This window comes from Panthera pardus, unplaced genomic scaffold (assembly GCF_024362965.1).
Source record: "Panthera pardus isolate Hobbes unplaced genomic scaffold, ASM2436296v1 HiC_scaffold_24, whole genome shotgun sequence".
Classification (NCBI taxonomy): Eukaryota; Metazoa; Chordata; class Mammalia; order Carnivora; family Felidae; genus Panthera; species Panthera pardus.
Window position 1 is genome coordinate 52,951,095 of NW_026526810.1, and position 18,249 is coordinate 52,969,343.

General features: G+C 37.0%; 1 protein-coding gene and 1 non-coding gene across 4 annotated transcripts in view; both read left to right on the forward strand.

Moving 5' to 3' along the window:
• The window catches only part of TTBK2 (tau tubulin kinase 2), a 165,570-nt gene that overhangs the window by 99,961 nt on the left and 47,360 nt on the right, over positions 1-18,249 (forward strand). For all 3 annotated transcript variants that reach the window (XM_019442415.2, XM_019442417.2, XM_019442418.2), the window contains 3 exons: positions 5,096-5,161; positions 9,387-9,479; positions 10,092-10,217. In XM_019442415.2, the coding sequence (XP_019297960.1) occupies positions 5,096-5,161; positions 9,387-9,479; positions 10,092-10,217 (285 nt within the window). The remainder of the gene's footprint in view (positions 1-5,095; positions 5,162-9,386; positions 9,480-10,091; positions 10,218-18,249) is intronic.
• LOC128773137 (U6 spliceosomal RNA) lies at positions 223-325 on the forward strand. Its single transcript, XR_008417419.1, has one exon. It is a non-coding gene; the product is annotated as a U6 spliceosomal RNA (small nuclear RNA).

Here is an 18,249-nt window from a genome sequence, read left to right on the forward strand (position 1 = left end):
CACACAGTACTTTGCTCCCATTTTGCATTGTTCACAGTGTTCTTTTTACTTAAAATGCTTTTCCTTCTTCCTGTTGTAAGGTTTTCAGATTTTCAACGTCCAACTTTTTCTTTTTCATTTTCATTTTCACTTTCATCCAAATATCTAGGTATTTATTTTAATCAAATATGCTTTTAGGTTGTTAACCACTCTCACTTTTTTCTTTCAAGATGTAAATAATGCCTGCTTTGGCAGCACATATACTATAACTGGAATGATACAGAGAAGATTAACATGGCCCCTGTGCAAGGATAACATGTAAATTCATGAAGATTTACATATTTTTTTTAGAAAAAGGATTTTTTAAATATAATTTTTAAGAGATAATGTATTTATATGGTACAAAAATAAGGTAAAAATTCATCAAAGTTAACCCCCCCTTTTTTTAATGTTTTGTTATTTATCGTTGAGAGAGAAAGCACAAGCAGGGGAGGGGCAGAGAGAGAGGAAGACACAGAATCTGAAGCAGGCTCCAGGCTCTGAGCTGTCAGCACAGAGCCTGATGCAGGGCTCGAACTCATGAACTGCGAGATCATGACCTGAGCCAAAGTCAGCCACTTAACCATTTGAACCACCCAAGCGCCCCAAAGTTAAGCTCTTTTTTGAAAGACACTATTAAGCAAATGAAAAGACATGTCACAGAATAGGAAAAAATATTTCAGAACACACATCTGACAAAGGACTTATAAACAATTTTCACAACTCAATAGTAAATGAATAAACATGAGCAAAAGATTTGTATAGACCTTTCATCAAAGAAGAGACACAGTAGCAAATGGTGAACATCTTTAGTTATCAGAGAAATGCACATTAAAACCACAGTTAAGACATTACTACCCAGCAGTTAACCTAAAAAGATGATTCTAAATGCTTGTGAGGGACAGAAATCAGAGGTTGCCAGAGACTGGGAATGGAGGGGAAGGGACTGACTACAGCCTTTAAGGGAACTCTAGGGGTGATAGAAATACTCTATGGCTTGACTTCAGTGGTAGTTACATGACTGTGTATCTTTAAAAACTCATAGAACTGTGTATACCTAAAGTTTGGATTTAACGGTGTAAATTATACCTTAATAAACCTGACTCAAAAAAAACTAAAAGGTAAACCATGAAACAAATCTCCTACTTTACCTCTGCTCTCCCAAATGTACTCATTTTCTATACTGCCCTTATCCCTCTTTCCAACCAACAATATAGGTAGCTATATTGTTACTATTTCCTAAATGTATTCTTCCAGAATTTCTTTTTGCATATATAATAAATATGAATGTATATTCTCGTTTTTCTCTTTTTGAGTCAAAAGGTAACGTGATGTATATTTTACACTTGTCTTTTTTCCCCACAGTATATCTAGGACATATTCCCATGTGAGGATATAGGACTTCTTCCTTCTTTTTTTGCAGCTGCAAAGTATATTCCATTTTAAATATGTACTGTAATTTATTTAATCAGTCCACGATTTATGTACATATGGGTTGCTTGCAGTCTTTTGCTATCACAAACATTAATGTAGTGAACGAATGTGTTACATCCGTTATTTTTGTACATATGCAAGTATATCTATAAAATAAACTTCCAGAAGTGAAATGGCTTTGTCAAAGAGAATGCATGCATTTGTAATTTTGATAGATACTGCCAAATTGCTGTTAATTAGGGAAATTTGAAGAGATCCTCTATTTTAAGGCCCCATTAAATGTTGCCTTATTCTTAAGACTTTCTTCTTCAGTGGGACTTTTCTTTCTTCCCTTTCTCCAAATGGAACTAATCCTTACCACTCTTAGGCTTTTTCATAGCTCTTTGTACTTTGCTAATGATGTTCATTATAATCTGCTTTAAATTAGAATTAGTTGTATATATGACTGTTTTCCCCAGGTGGGTTGAGTTGTCTTTTCTGCTTTATATAAAGTGGCTGAATTTTCTTGACCTGGCATTATTCTTTGATGAGTCACATCAAGATCTTTCTATACAGCTGATCTGTCTTTAGCTCTCACTTTTTCATGGCAGAAGCAAGGTCAGGGGTGCTCTTAACTGGAAAGGATCCCCTGGGTTTGTCTTGGCTAGAATCTGTTAGGGGACATCTAGATGTCTGATTAACTGTGGACTGGACTGCAGAGTGTGGTAATAACTCTGGGGATTTTTATCCTGACAGTTACTGGAATTAAAATAACTGGGCAAAAGTACGTGCTACAAAAATATTTTTGTTAGTGAAGGCTCTTGTCAGGTAATGAATAAAAGTATAGCCAGTGAAATGTTATTTAGTGAAAAAGATTGATGGTAGGCTTTCATATATAATCCTACACATTCTTTGTTTAGAAAAGGAATCTCTGACCTCAGAGTTCCATCAAATTGAGAATATTAAATATTCCTGTCAGTCATGAATGTCTTAGGAAAATATTGAGATCTACCGACTATGATTGTCAATGAATGGCAGCTAAGAAAAGAAAGGAGATCTAAATATATTGCAGGAACTTTTGATTGCCGAAATTGTTATAAATACAGGGGCGCCTGGGTGGCTCAGTCGGTTAAGCGTCCAACTTCAGTTCAGGTCATGATCTCACAGCTCGTGAGTTCGAGCCCCACGTCGGTCTCTGTGCTGATAGCTCAGAGCCTGGAGCCTGCTTCGGATTCTGTGTCTCCCTGTCACTCTGACCCTCCCCTATTCATGCTCTGTTCTCTCTCTGTCTCAAAAATAAATAAACGTTAAAAAAAAAAACAAACTTAAAAAAAATAAATACAAAGACTATTTTTAAAATATTTACAGCTTAAGAAAAAAACAAAAAGGAGTAATTAAAAAGGGAAGAGAGGGGCGCTTGGTCAAGAGAGTCAGCATGTGACTCTTGATCTTGAGGTTGTGAGTTCAATCTCCATGTTGGTTACAGAGTTTACTTAAAAATGAAGTCAGGGACACCTGGGTGGCTCAGTCAAATTGAGCATCTGACTTCGGCTCAGGTCGTGATCTCACTATTCATTAGTTCGAGCCCCATGTCAGGCTTTGAGCTGACAGCTCAGAGCCCAGAGCCTGCTTCGGATTCTGTGTCTCCCTCTCTCTCTGCCCCTCCCCTGCATGCACACTCTGTCTCTCTCTCAGAAATAAATAAACGTTAAAAAAAAAATGAAATTCTTAAAAAAGGGAAGACAGAATTTCATGAAAGAAGGAATATACAGAAAACTATTTGAACAGATTACAAAAATGAGTAAATGAAGGAAGAACGTGTAGAATGATTATCTTTTAGCGTATGACCGGAATGATTCTGGTAACAAGATTTTAAAAATAACATTTATTGGGGCGTCTGGGTGGCTCAGTCGGTTGAGTGTCTGACTTTGGCTCAGGTCATGATCTCAGTTTGTGAGTTTGAGTCCCACATTGGGCTCTGTGCTGACAGCATGGAGCCTGGAGCCTGCTTCAGATTGTGTGTGTGTGTCTCTCTCTCTGCCCTTACCCCACTCATGGTCTGTCTGTCTCTCTCTCAAAAATAAATAAACATTAAAAATAAATAAATAAATAAATAAGTAAATAAAAACAACATTTATTATAGTCTGTTTCTGGCTATGAAAGTAATACATCTTAATTGAGGGTAATTTGAAGTTACTGGGAAAGAAAAGTCTACTAATGAAAATTATTGGCTGTGAACGTTTTCAGGTTTGTCAAGTTTTCATATTGAGTTATGGTGCCATCCATGAATCTTTAGGGTATTGATTTGATCCTTGTGAAGCAGTAGAGTGGAAACAATGTATGATTTCAAATCAAAAGACGTTGGTTGATGTCTGGTTTTATCACTTACTAATTCTGTGTCCTCACATAAGTTTAGTTAACCTCTCAGAGCCTGTTTCTATGTCTGTGAAATGAGCAAGACTAAGACCTTGCTATCACAGTTTATATTGCAGTGGAAGAAGACAGGCAGTGAACAAATAAGTAAAAATATAAATAAAATTAATTTTAGGTATTGAAAGGTTAATGTTAAAAAAATAAAAACAGTAAAAAAGGGTGGAGTGGCATTGAAGGGGGGGAGGGGTAGTATTTTAGATTAGGATAATTAAGGGGTACTTCTCTGAGGAGGTAACATTTCAGCAGAGAGCCTAATGTGAAGTAGAAGAGCTAACCATTGGAGGCATGTGAAGAGATGGCTTTCCAGCTGGAGTGAGTAGCAGAAGACGCTAGAAACACAGTTGGTTGTAGCATAAACCATAACTGAATCCATTTTGGAATGGGGCCAATGCCAAATCATGGAAATCTTGTAGGCTGAATAAGAGTTTGGACTTAGTATTCTAATTTGAGCTCTCTGAGAACTGAGATCATGTATTATTCATGTTTGGCTTTATTCCCAGTACCTAGCATGTAATAGTTACCCAATAACTTGATTTATGAATGTATGAATTATATATTTAGAGAGGGATATAAGTTGCCATCATTTTTGAATTGAGTTTGAATGAAATAGCCAAGACATGAAGAGGTTGGCATCTTTACTTAGAGATTCCTTGTGGTCTTACTGTACTTAAATGTAACCAGCTTAGCATGATTCTGGATATGTGAAGGCATTTAGTGTTCTTTCTTTTTTGTTTTTAAAAAATGTTTATTTATTTTGAGGAGGGGGGAAGAGAGAGTGAGAGAGCACAGGCAGGGAAAGGGCAGATAGACAGGGAGAGAGAAAATCCCACGCAGGCTCTGCACTGTCAGCAGAGTCTGATTTGGGGCTTACCTCATGAACCATGAGATTCTGACCTGTGCCAGAATCAAGAGCCAGACACTTAACCTACTGAGCCACCCAGGCGCCCCAAGTGTTTTCTAATGTACAGAATTTATTTATCATAAATGCTACTGTATTTTAAAATATAGGTAGAAAAAAAATGGGCTCACTGATCACTAAAATGTTAGTTTTTAACATGATTTAGAGATATTCTCTAATTTTCTGTAATTTCAAAATAAAAAATTAGAAATTTAAGTAGTATTTTATTGTGACAGTAATGCGCGTTTCTCCCATCTACTTCATGTGCTCAAGTGTGTGAGTCTTTTGTTATTTGAAGCTCATTTTATTATTCTTTACTTCATTTTGTTGTAGCCTCGAGCTGTGGCAGGCTTTCGAGGGACAGTTCGTTATGCGTCAATAAATGCTCACCGAAACAGGGTAGGTATATGAACTTAGAGTCATGTCTGCATAAGCATGCTGATGGCTTGAATCAGATTGACTTTTTTATATTAGAGTACACAAGTGTGGAAGGTACTTGGAAGCAAAGGGTAATGTGTTAGTAATACTAATGTGTGGTGGTGTGTAGAGTAGATAGTAGATGCTCGCAGCTACATAAAAATAAAATTGGATTTGTTGGAAAAGATAATAGCTCTGTGTGTGTGTGTGTGTGTGTGTGTGTGTGTGTGTGTGTGTGTGTGTAGGGAATCTTATGTCCTTAATTAGGTATAAGTAAGTGTTAACAGGTTGAATATAGAATTTTGAAGAAATAAATTATCTGTGTTCTAATCTTAAGAAGTTATTTGGGAATATCATACTCTCAATACCTAATGAAATATAGGAGTCAGCATTGTACCTGCAGTACGCATTTAATCTGTGATATCCCCTCTCCATTAAACCTTTTCTTTTCATGAAGATCTCTCAAACAGAGATAACTTTAAAATTTGCATCTTAGTAAATTATACCTTTTAGATTAAAATTTTAAAGTCTCTTTTTTACTTTGCTCCTTTTGTTCTTTTGATTTTTTTTTTCTTTTTCTGAATCTTAATTATGAGTGGGAAAGGTGTTTATTTTATGGAATCTGAATCCTTGAACTTGTCTGGATGAAGCTGAGGCATTTAACAAGTGATTCCTTGATAAAAGAGAAATCTTTTGGGGCGCCTGGGTGGCTCAGTCGGTTAAGCGTCTGACTTCGACTCAGGTCATGATTTCACAGTTCATGAGGTCAAGCCCCATGTCGAGCTCTATGCTGACAGCTCAGAGCCTGGAGCCTGCTTCAGATTCTATGTCTCCCTCTCTCTCTGCCCCTCCCCCACTCTTGCTCTGTCTCTCTCTGTCTCAAAAATAAATTAACATTAAAAAAAAATCTTTTCTTGACCTTTTATTACTTTATTCTTGTTCTGTGAAGCCAGAGTTGCCTTATTGAAAATTTGACTAATGCTAACTATAGTAAGAAGAGTATGCTGTGGTCTTATATGCTGTGCTCTAGTTAATTTAATTTGGTTTCTTATAATATGATTATAAACTGAAAATAGGAAAAGTATTTTTATCAGTGCATAATGTAGCACCCTGCCAAGGCTGTCAGCTCATTTGGTTTGATTCAGTGTTGTATTAATATGGCATCTGGTCAACTATTCTGCCTTGAAAAGATATATTCTTAAAATCCTTTAGAATTACTAGGCTTTCTAATTAATTCTGTGTAAAAATTTGGTCAACATTAGAATCTTTGAGATAAGACAGTCTTTCTGAGATAAGCATAAACATTTCCAGAGATCATTATAACTACATATGCATTTCCAAAGAAGCTAGTAGAAAGAGATTATATATTTTTACTTTTTTTAATTTGTACAAATTTCTTTTAAAAAGCTTTTCTAGTATAGAGTGCTCTAACAGTTAACTCTGTTAACCTGCATATTACTTGTTTTTCATCTGACCTTGGTAAAGGAATTTGATTATATATATCAGCAGTTCTTAACCTTCTTTTCTGCTCCCAAGACACCTGAGATGTAGAATCCTTTACAGAGCTTCACAGTGGTTGTTAGTTTATGTGGTGATACAGGAGTGCAACTAGTGGAACTTTCAGAGATGCTGGTCTAATTTTAAAAGACTGCTCAGATAATTCTAATATACTTCTTTCTTCCCTATTCTGTGATCTTGATAATTTCTAAGCATAATGCACTCCATTTCTTTTGGGTTTTTTTTTTTTTTTTTGGTACCTTGATCTTAAACTTTTAACATGAATAATTCTCAGACAATATACAACTTTTCAAAATACATGAACTCTGTTCACTACATTGTTCTACATTTCAATCCATTATTAATATTTGTAGTATCTCATTAATTTGAAGAAATTATTTTACTGTCTTCTGATTCTGTGGTTTCTATTGAGAAGATCTTTGTCCATTTAATTTTTGTTATTTTGTATTTAGTTTGTCATTTTTCTTTGACTATTTTGGATATCTTCTCTTTGTCTTTGCTTTTCTACAGATATGTTCTTTTGTGCCTGTATGTGGATTTCTTTATAATTATTCTGTTTGCAGGGTGCGTGGGTATCTCAGTCAGTTGAGCATCTGACTTAAACTCAGATCATAATCTTGCAGTTCATGAGTTCAAGCCTCACATTGGGCTTGCTGCTCTCAGCGCAGAGCCTGCTTGGGATCCTCTGCCCCCCACCCCCACCTCTGCCCACCCCTGGCTTGCGCTCTCTCAAAAATAAACAAACATTAAAAATAATTATTATTCTGTTTGGGATTTGTTGTGCTTCCTAAATCTGAGCATTCATGTCTTTCATCGATTTTGGAAGAACCTCAGACATTTCTTCTTTAAATATTGCCTCTTTCTCTTTCTTTCTGTACCCTCGTTTTTCATATCTCAAATTGATATATTTGTTAGATCTTCTTGTTTTGCCCTCCATGTCTTTTAGGTTCACTCTCAGATCTAACTATTTGTGCCTCTGGGTTGCATTTCTAAATACTTTCTTCAGATCTGTCTTCCAGTTCATTAATTTTTTTTTCTGCTGATTTTGATTAGCTTTTTAATCTTTCCCTTGAGTTTTTAATTTCTAGATATTCTTTTTGGTCTTTTTTCAAATCTAATAGGTCTTTTTATTTTTTGGGGTAGGATATGGTTCCTTCCTGATGATATTTATTCCCTTTTTTTTTAAAGCTTAAACATTCTAAAAATTCTTAAAAAAAATTTTTTTTAATGTTTATTTATTTTTGAGAGACAGAGACAGAGCATGAGACAGACAGAGAGGGAGACACAGAATCCGAAGCAGGCACCAGACTCTGAGCTGTCAGCACAGAGCCCGACACACGGCTTGAACTCACAAACTGTGAAATCATAACCTGAACTGAAATTGGACACTTAACCAACTGAGCCACCCAGGCCCCCTAAACATTCTTATTTCATATTCTGTATCCTATAATTCCATATCTGAAATTCTTGGATATCTAATTCTGCTCTGTAATTTATCTTGTCATTAGCTTATGATAGCCTGCTTTCTAATGTATTTTGTACTTGTGAATAATGAGCTTGTATTTTATGGGACTTTATAGGACTTCTGTGAAGCCTGAATTTATGGGTTCTTTAATGTTGACAGGATTTTCATTTTCATCTGTCATTACCACAGGGTGGGATTACCCAGAAAACAGTTAATTTCTGGACTTGGTTTCCCAGACCACACATGTGGTATAAATTTAAACCCCAAATCTGAGTGAGGGGCAGGACTATGGTAACAAATTTTCAGGGTAGTTTTTTTTAACCACTAACTTTATCCCTTTGATAGTGGTTAGATTTTACAGAAAAAAAAAGTTATTGCTGTAAAATGTACGTACCAAATATTGAACTAAAGATAGCCCTTTGAGGGTCGGAGCTATATGGTGAGGGCCTAGGGGAAAGTGTCTCAGTTATAGCTTCCGTCTTGTGTAGTATCAGTACTTTTATACCTGTTCCCTTCCTGATTGTTAAAACCCTGGTTGATAAAACCTGTAACAGATGTTCCCAAAGGCAAAGTTTCAGCATCAGCTTGCTTTTCTTATTTCCAGCTTTCTTTTAATTTTGGCTCCTAGAATTTGCTTTAATTCTTTTTTTTAATTATTATTATAGTAAAGAACATATCACATTAAATTTACCATGTTAACCATTTTTTTAATTTGAGTATAGGTGACACACAATGTTACATTAGTTTCAGGTGTACAATATAGTGATTCAACAACTCTGTGTTATGCTATGCTCACCAGTGTAGCGTATTAACCATTTTTAAGGGATAATTCAGCAGTGTTAAGTATATTCACATTAGTGTGCAATAAACTTCTAGAACTTTTTCATTTTGCAACACTGAAACCCCATACCCACTAAATGCTAATTTGCCCTTCACCTTCCCTTCTTAATGAACTGATTTATTAATTAACGGGCTGTTAATTATATTTCCAGCATATCTGGGTTTTGGGGTGTTCTTTATACCAAAAAGTATTTCATTATATCTATTTCTATTATGCAGATTGTTACATAGCTGTGTAGATATATTTACCAGAAGATTTTATGGGAAATACGTTAAAATTTTTAAGCCTCATAAGATGAAACACAATGGTAAGGACTTAGACAATGTAATATACTCACAAGGAGTGGTAATGTATTGTGACTGAATTCTCTTTGGCTTATGAAGGAAATGGGAAGACATGATGACCTTTGGTCCTTATTCTACATGTTGGTGGAGTTTGTGGTTGGTCAGCTGCCTTGGAGAAAAATAAAGGACAAGGTAATTTTGAAACTGGAAATGGAAATAACAGTTTTAGTAGGGGAAGGAATAAAAATTTCTCCTGGGTAGGCATAATTGATGAGAACATACTTACATATAAAAATTAAAATTAAGCTGTTATTAAAGATCTAATGTTAGGATTTTTTTTCTGTGTACATTGAGAATAGATACTCCTTTGAGTATCTATTAAATCATCACTTCTGATTTGATTTCTAGCTTTCCCTCTTTTCACTACTTCTCCCGTATTCATTTTTATAAGTCAAGTAAGTTTTTAAATTTTAATTGTTACATTATATTGTTTGATTTGAAAACTGTGAACAAATGTGTTGGTAAAGAAAAGTAGACTAGATTTAACTCTTTAACTCTAGATAACTCTTTTTTGGCGAACTGTCAATTCACTGATGCAGAACTCTGTTACCCTTTTGATTATCCTCCCCTCTCCCACTAAGGCATTGTGCATTAAGCTATTAGTAAGAGCTCAATTCTTGCTTTATACTTAATTACCCACTATCTCATTCCCTAGTACATACCCTTGAGACTATTACTGAGAGGCTGTTAATGTGTAGCTGCCAAGAGAAATTGACTTTAGTTCCTGTTCTCTTTACTTCCCAGGAGCAAGTAGGCTCTATTAAGGAGAGGTATGACCACAGGCTTATGTTGAAACATCTCCCTCCAGAATTCAGCATCTTTTTGGACCACATCTCTTCTTTGGATTATTTTACAAAACCAGACTACCAGGTAATCATCTTTGGGAGTTCTGTGGGCTAATCCTTCTCTCTCATTTAGTCTTTGTCTTCACTTACTGTAGCTTTGAGGGTATTGTATATGAGTATGGAAGGTCCTAGAATGATATTATTTTAATACATCCTGAGAAATGTGGTGACTGACTGATGAGGACTGTGTGTGTGTGTGTGTGTGTGTGTGTGTGTGTGTGTGTGTGTGGTGTGTGTGTGTGTGTGTGTTTGTGTGTGTTCCCATCTGGAAGAACATACTTCATTAGAGTTTTAGATTTGTGTATGGTTGAATAGATTTTACTGTTCCTGCTGTGATTCATCTGGTATATAGAACTGCTGATAGTTGAAATTATGTAAATCCTATAACTAATTTGTTGACCAGAAGGAAGTGTCCAGCTAGGTAATGTATCTGTTGAGGGCTTAGGGCTATAATATCGTATGTTAATATGCTAGGGAACAACAGTTGGTGAAGATTATTGGCTCCATTTTATCTGTGGTCAGTGAATCATTTCCTTAGGGTTTCCATTAATAAGGCCTTATAAGGATTGACTAAGTTTACCACAAATTGCACCCCTGGCCCCAACCAACTGTATTTCAGAAGATTCTTTTGCTCTCAGGGAGAACTTAATATAGCTTAATGCAAGATAATCACTACCACTGAAGACATAAATGAAGCCACCCATAGATTAAACCAGGCATATGTCATTTCATTCCACTTTGCTTTATTGCACTTTGCAGATATTGCATTTTTTACAAATTGAAGGTTTGTGGCAACCCTGCATTGAGCAAGTCCATCAGCACCAATTTCCAACAGCATTTACTTACTTTGTGTCTCTGTGTCACATTTTGATAATTGTGAGATATTGCGTACTTTTTCGTTATTGTTATGTAGTGATCTGTAATCAGTGATCTTTGATGTTACAACTATAATTGTCTTGGGGTACCATGAAACATACCCATGTAACATAGTAAACTTAATCCATAAATGTTATGTGTGTTCTGACTGCTCCACCGACCAGCCATTCCCTGTCTCTCATTCTGCTTGAGCTTCCCTATCCCCTGAGACACAACAATATTGAAATTAGGTCAACTAGTAACCCTATGATGGCCTGTCAGTGTTCAGGTGAAAGGAAGAGTTGCACATCTCTCACTTTAAATCAGAAGTTGGAAATGACCCAGCTTAGTGGGGAAGGTATGTCAAAAGCCAAGATAGGCTGAAAGCCAGACCTTTTGTGCTGAACAGTTAGCCAAGTAGTGATTGCAAAGGAAAAGTTCTTGAAGGAAATTAGAAATGCTACTCCAGTGAACACATGACTGATTAGAAAGCAAAACAGCCTTATTACTGATATGGAGAAAGATTTAGTGGTCTGAAAAGAAGATCAAGCCAGCCATAGCGTTCCCTTAAGCCAATGCCTAATCCAGAGCAAGGCCCTAACTCTTTTCAATTCTGTGAAGGCTGAGAGAGGTGAGGAAGTTTCCAAAGAAGAGTTTGAAGCTAGCAGAGTTTGGTTCATGAGGCTTAAGGAAAGAAGCCCTCATCATGACATAAAAGTACAAGGTGAAGCAAGTGCTGATATAGAAGCTGCAGCAAGTTATCCAGAAGATCTAGCTTCTGAAGGTGGCTACTACACTAAACAACAGATTTTCAATGTAGAAGGAATAGCTTTCTATTGGAAGAAGAGCCATTTAGGGTTTTCATAGCTAGAGAAGAAAAGTCAATGTCTAGCTTCAGAGGTTCAAAGGGCAGGTTGACTCTCTTGTTGGAAGTTTTTGCAGAGGTGCCTAGGTAGCTCAGTCAGCTGAGCAAGCATCTGACTCTTGATTTTGGCTCAAGTCATGATCCCAAGGTTGTGGGATCAAGTCCCGTGTCAGGCTCCGTGAAGCCTGCTTAAGATTCATTCTCTCTCTCTCTCTCTCTCTCTCCCCTTCTCCCTCCCTCCCTCTCCCTTACCCCCTTCCGCCCCTCTCCCCCACTTGTGCTCCCTCGTGCTCTCTCCTCTAAAAAAATCAAATCAAATAAAAAAGAAGAAGCTACTGCAGCCAGTGATTTGAAGTTGAAAGTAGTGCTCATTTACCATTCTGAATATCTAAGGGCTCTTAAAGAATGCTAAGTCTACTCTGCCTGTATTCTGTAAATGGAATAGCAATGCCCAGATGACAGCATATCTGTTTAAAACATGGTTTACTGAATATTTTAAGCCCCCTATTAGGATCTACCACTCAGAAAAAAAGATTGCTTTCAAAATATGACTGCTCATGGACAATGGACATGGTCACCCAAGATCTCTGTTGGAGATGTACAATGAGATTAATGTTTTCATGCTTGCTAATACAGTATCCATTGTGCAGCCCGTGAATCAAGAAGTCATTTCAATTTTCAAGTCTTAATGTTTAAGAAATATGTCTTATAAGGCAATAGCTGCTATAGATGATGATTCCTCTGGTGTATCTGGACAAACTAAATTGAAAACTTTCTGGAAAGGATTTACCATTCTGGATGCCATGAATAATACTGATGATTCATGGGAAGAGGTCAAAATGTTACCATGAACAGGAGTCTGGAAGAAGTTGATTCCAACCCTCATCGATGACTTTGAAGGGTTTAAGACTTTCAGTAGAGGAAGTAACTGGAGATGTGATGGAAATAGCAGGAGAACTAGCATTACACATGGAGCCTGAAAACATGACTGAATGGCTGCAATCTCATGATAAAACTGTAATAGATGAGTGACTTCTTATGGATGAGCAAAGAAAAGTGGTTTCTTAAGATGGAAGCTACTTCTGGTGAAGAATGCTGTGAAGATTGTTGAAATGAAAACAAAGAATTTAGAATATTCCATAAACTTGGTTGATGAAGCTGTGGCAGGGTTTGAGAGGATGGACTCCAGTTTTGAAAGAAGTCCTGAGTAGCTCAGTTGGTTAAGCATCCGATTTAGGCTCAGGTCATGATCTCATAGTTTGTGAGTTTGAGCCCCATATCAGGCTCTGTACTGACAGCTCAGAGCCTGGAGCCTGCTTCAGATTCTGTCTCCCTCTTTTTTTCTGCCCCTCCCCCACTTGTGCACACACGTGCTCGCTCGCTCTCTCTCTCAAAAATAAATAATAAACATTAAAAAAAGGTATCACATGGAACAGAGAAATCACTTGTAAAAGGAATAGTCAATCAGTGTGGCAAACTGCATTGTTGTCTTATTGTAAGAAATTGCTATAGGGGCGCCTGGGTGGCTCAGTCGGTTAAGCGGCCGACTTCGGCTCAGGTCATGATTTCTCGGTCTGTGAGTTCGAGCCCCGCGTCGGGCTCTGTGCTGACAGCTCAGAGCCTGGAGCCTGTTTCAGATTCTGTGTCTCCCTCTCTCTGACCCTCCCCTGTTCATGCTCTGTCTCTCTCTGTCTCAAAAATAAATAAACATTAAAAAAAAAATTTTTTTTAAAAGAAATTGCTATAGCTACCTCCACGTTCAGCAGCCACCACCCTGAGTAGTCAACAGCTATCAACATCAAGGCAAGACCGTCTACCACCAAAAAGATTCACTTGCTGAGAGCTCAGATGATAGTTAGCATCTTCTAAAATATTTTTGTTTTTAAAAAATTTTTTAAATTTATTTTATTTTATTCTTTATTTTAGAGAGAGCACATGCACAAGCAGGGGAAAGGGGCAGAGGGAGAGAGAATTTTAAGCAGGCTCCACATTCAGCATGGATCCCAACATGGGGCTCATTCCCACAACCATGGTATCATGACCTGAGCCAAAATCAAGAGTCGGATGCTCAACTGACTGAGCCATCCAGGCACCCTCCAATAAATATTTTTAATTAAGGCATGTACATTGTTTTCTTTTTAGATATAATACTATTGTACACTTAATAGTATACAGTACAGTAGAAATAACTTTCATATGCCCTGGGAAGCCAAAAAATTCACTTGATTTGCTTGATTGTGGTATTTGCTTTATTCTGGTGGTCTGGAACCCAATCTGCAATATCTCTGAGGTGTAACTATAAAAATGGTGTATCAGTTTATCATTTTCATATACAAAGGACAATACATAGACTTTACTGTTAATGAAAATTTTACATTCATCAGTGTTGCCCGGTTGAAAGACTCTGAACAGCATAGTGAACTTATTTGTATGTGGTAGCTATTTCTGTGTGAAATGGCAGCTTTTGTATAACATATAAACAAGATATAAAACAGAGAGGCAATATATAGCCTTGAGTACTTAGAGACGTCAAGTGGGTCAACTTGTCACCTTCTTTCCTGTGTGGCTTTTTGCATTAATAACTATAGATTGTGTAACAAATGGAGAAAATCCATTGTATGCAAGTCACTTTGGAATATATTCTTATAGTTACATTTTATATGTATTTCTGAAATGCACAGAATTCATATTACTTGTAATAAAATTCTACCTGTAATACTAGATTCAGGAGGAGCTGGAAAATGTTCCAACTTTCTCATCTTGGGTGCTAATAATTTTTTATTGATAGAGTTCGCATGGGAGTATAAAAGTTGAGCAAGCAAAATAATTTTGATCACATTCAGCACTTAGTTATGTCTATAATCTAAAGAAAACTATTGTATTCACTAGCTTAAGTTTGAAAGTTAGATTTATAATTATTTTATTTAATTTTTAAATTTGTTTTAATGTTTATTTTTTGAGAGAGAGACAGAGTACAAGTGGGGGAAAGGCAGAGAGAGAGAGAGAGAAAGAGAGAGAGACAGATTCCGAAGCAGGCTCCAGGCCCCAAGCTGCCAGCACAGAGCCCGATATGGGGCTTAAACCTACAGACCATGAGATCATGACCTGAACTGAAGTTGGTTGCTGAACCAGCTGAGCCAGCAAGGCACCCCTGTTTATAATTACTTTAAATTTACATATTCTTATTCTCATGTTTTTCATTTGGACATTCTCCTAGGGGCTTCTCTGTGTCTTTGTCATCTAATAACAAAACAAAATATAATAATTTTACTACTTTTGGAAGAGAGAGAGCAGGCAAAATATTTTCTTTTGGTTCTTTCTTGCTCTCTGATCTCTCATAAGCAGTGAGTGGGAGCAGAGGACAGGTGGAAAGGAGAAAGATAATTGGGGAAAAGATTTTGGTGTGCCTGGTATGTTCTCATGACTAGTATCAATGTGACATCAGGTTCCAAAAAGGTCTGACTGCATCTTCTGTCTCTTGCTTCCCTCACAGAGTCCTCCTATGGACTTCATTTTGAGAAAAATTACTCTGCTTTGAATCTGAACACTTTGTGAACTAATGCTGTCCATATGGTTAATTTTACAGTTTGGTATCTGTTCAGGAATATGAGTTTAATTACTGTTCTTTCAAAATTTTAAATTCCTCATTGGACAACCATTGTGGTTAAAAACAATAACGAAATCTTCTATCAACAAGCAAAAAAAAACCAAAAAACAAAAAAACAAAACCAAAAAAAACCCCAGTATTTAGCATGACTGCTTCCCTAGCTACATCAAAGGTCAAAAAACATTATGTCTTGTATGTTCTGAGCCAAGACTGGAGTGAATATATTTTATAATCAGAGTGTTAAATGATGCTGTTTTACAAAGCCATGTTCACTTTGAATGTCTCTGCTTTGTAAGCCCTTAAAAGTCAGAATTTCTTGCAAGAAAACATTTCCATGTTAACAAGTTGCACATAGCCAACACCTCATCTAGTAGCCATCTAATCCAGACCTAGAGAGAAGAGTTGTTTTGCTCTTAACCAGGAATCTTTTATGCATGTCTTAGAATAATGGCTGGCATTTGCTTTTGGAAAGAGTTATAGTGTTTTGGGAAACTACGTCCAAGTTTATCAGTGCTTAGTATTTATGTATAAGTGTATCTTCCCAGCTGGCTTTAAGTCCTGGAGGTACAACCATGTCTTCTTTTTTTGTCTTGCACTATCCTCACACTGTGCCTGGCACCTAAGTTTTCAGCAAATGTTAGGAAAATTCAATTTAATCTTAGTTTGCCCACAATCACCTACTAAGGAAATCTATAAATGCTGTTTTCTATCTGTTAAACTAAACTAAGTGAAGCTATCAGAATTATAGCCATGATTGAAACAAAGATCATATTATGAATATTATGGGGTTTTTTTTGAGAGAGAGAAAGCATGAGCAGGGGAAGGGCATAGGGGGAGGGAGGGTGGGAGGGGGAGAGAGAGAGAGAGAGAGAGAAGAGAAACAGACAGACTCCCAAGCAGACTCCATGCCCAGCCCAAAGCTCACATGGGAGCTCTTTCTCACAACTGTGAGATCATGACCTAAGCCGAGAGCAAGAGTCTGATGCTCAACCAACTGAGTCACCCAGGTGCCCCCGAATATCTGAAAGAGGATAAATTAAATTCTGAAAGAGGATAGCAACTCTAAGAAAAAGATGCTGGGATATGAATCTCTTCAGATGATAAAATTCTATAGTTTTATACATGTACAAATACACACACACATGTGAGTGCATGTAAAATGTGAAATTTGATAAGCTCTGTGGATTGTACCCATGTAATTTTCCCGGTTTGGATATTGTACTCTAGCTATTTAAGGTGTTATTATTGGAGCACACTGGGTGAAGGGGATTTCTCTGTACTATTATTGTAATTTACTATTAATCTTTAATTATTTCAGATTAAAGAAAAAATGCTGGGCCAACATTTTCAGAAATGTACATAATGATTAAAAACACTCAACCCTATTGTGACCACCACGTAATTTAAATAATCCTTTTTAAAATATTTTGAGAAAGGAAAATATCTCTGAGGAGTAAATAGGAAAATCTTAACCTTGAATTCCACCACAAGACTCCACGTGTAGGTGACACAGTTACTAGTTAATGGGAAACTAACATAGCATCAGATTGGATAAAGAAGAACCCTTGGGGTGGGGGGCGCCTGGGTGTCTCAGTCAGTTGAGTGTCCGACTCTTGATTTTGGCTCAGGTCATGATTCCAGGGTTGTGGGATCAAGCCCCACATCAGGCTCTGCACTGAGCATGGAGCCTGCTTAAGATTCTCTGTATCTCCCTCTGCCCCTCCCCGCCACTCACTCACTCTCTCTCTCAAAAAAAAAATTAAATAAAAAATTAAAAAATAAAAACTCTTGGTGCCTCTGCACATTATTGTCATGGTAATGACACCTAACAATGCCATAGCAATACATGGGTAGGGTTATTATCCCCATTTTATGGAGACTTACTTTAGACCTGTTGCCTGGGAAAACTGGTGGTTTCCAGTAGTGGTACTGGAAGTAGTGTCTGAACCCAATTTCTGACTCATTCCAAAAAGCCCTGTTTTTTACCATCTTGACTTCTTTGGAGAGGTGGCCACAAACACAGCAGCCACTGTAAAACAAATACTAACATGACTGGTTGATAAAAATGCAGTGAAAGAACTACAGAGTTATATGAAGAATTATTAGAAATTCTTGTCAGTAATTAATGGAATCATGTGATCCTGACAAAAGACCACAAAAGTATTTTTATTAGAGTGTTCCAGTGATGTGAAGCATTGTTTAGCAAGTTGAGAAGACCAATAAAACCCATAAATATCCACACTGTTGGTGAACCTAAAACTAAAATGTATATGTCAGCCAGTCCATACAGTGCCACAGCATTGCTAAAATCAGAGTATAGGATAGGAAATCCAAAGCTGACCACATTTCTTACTAATCTTGTTAATATACTTCCCAGGTTTAGGAATGGGACTGTTTAAGCAGAGGTTGCATCAGAATGCAGCAGGCTTGCCTCTTGCTGTTTTAAGATTCCCCTGAGTCTGATGACATTGGAGTTAAATTTTTCAGAAGGCCTAGATGGGCTGTTAGGAAGCAAAAAATAAGAGATTGAGCTGGAGAATAACAAGGGGGAACCTCCCATAAATTAGAGAGTCAGGGAAGGTCTATTTGTTCTGTGCTGTACCTTCCATCCTTCTGCCTTCTGCTGCTGGGTCTCTGGTGTCACCATCTTAGTAACAGACTTTTTTATCTGAGGCCCAAAGGCATATGCTGCATACGTTTATACTCTGATAAATGTAAGAAAATAATTCC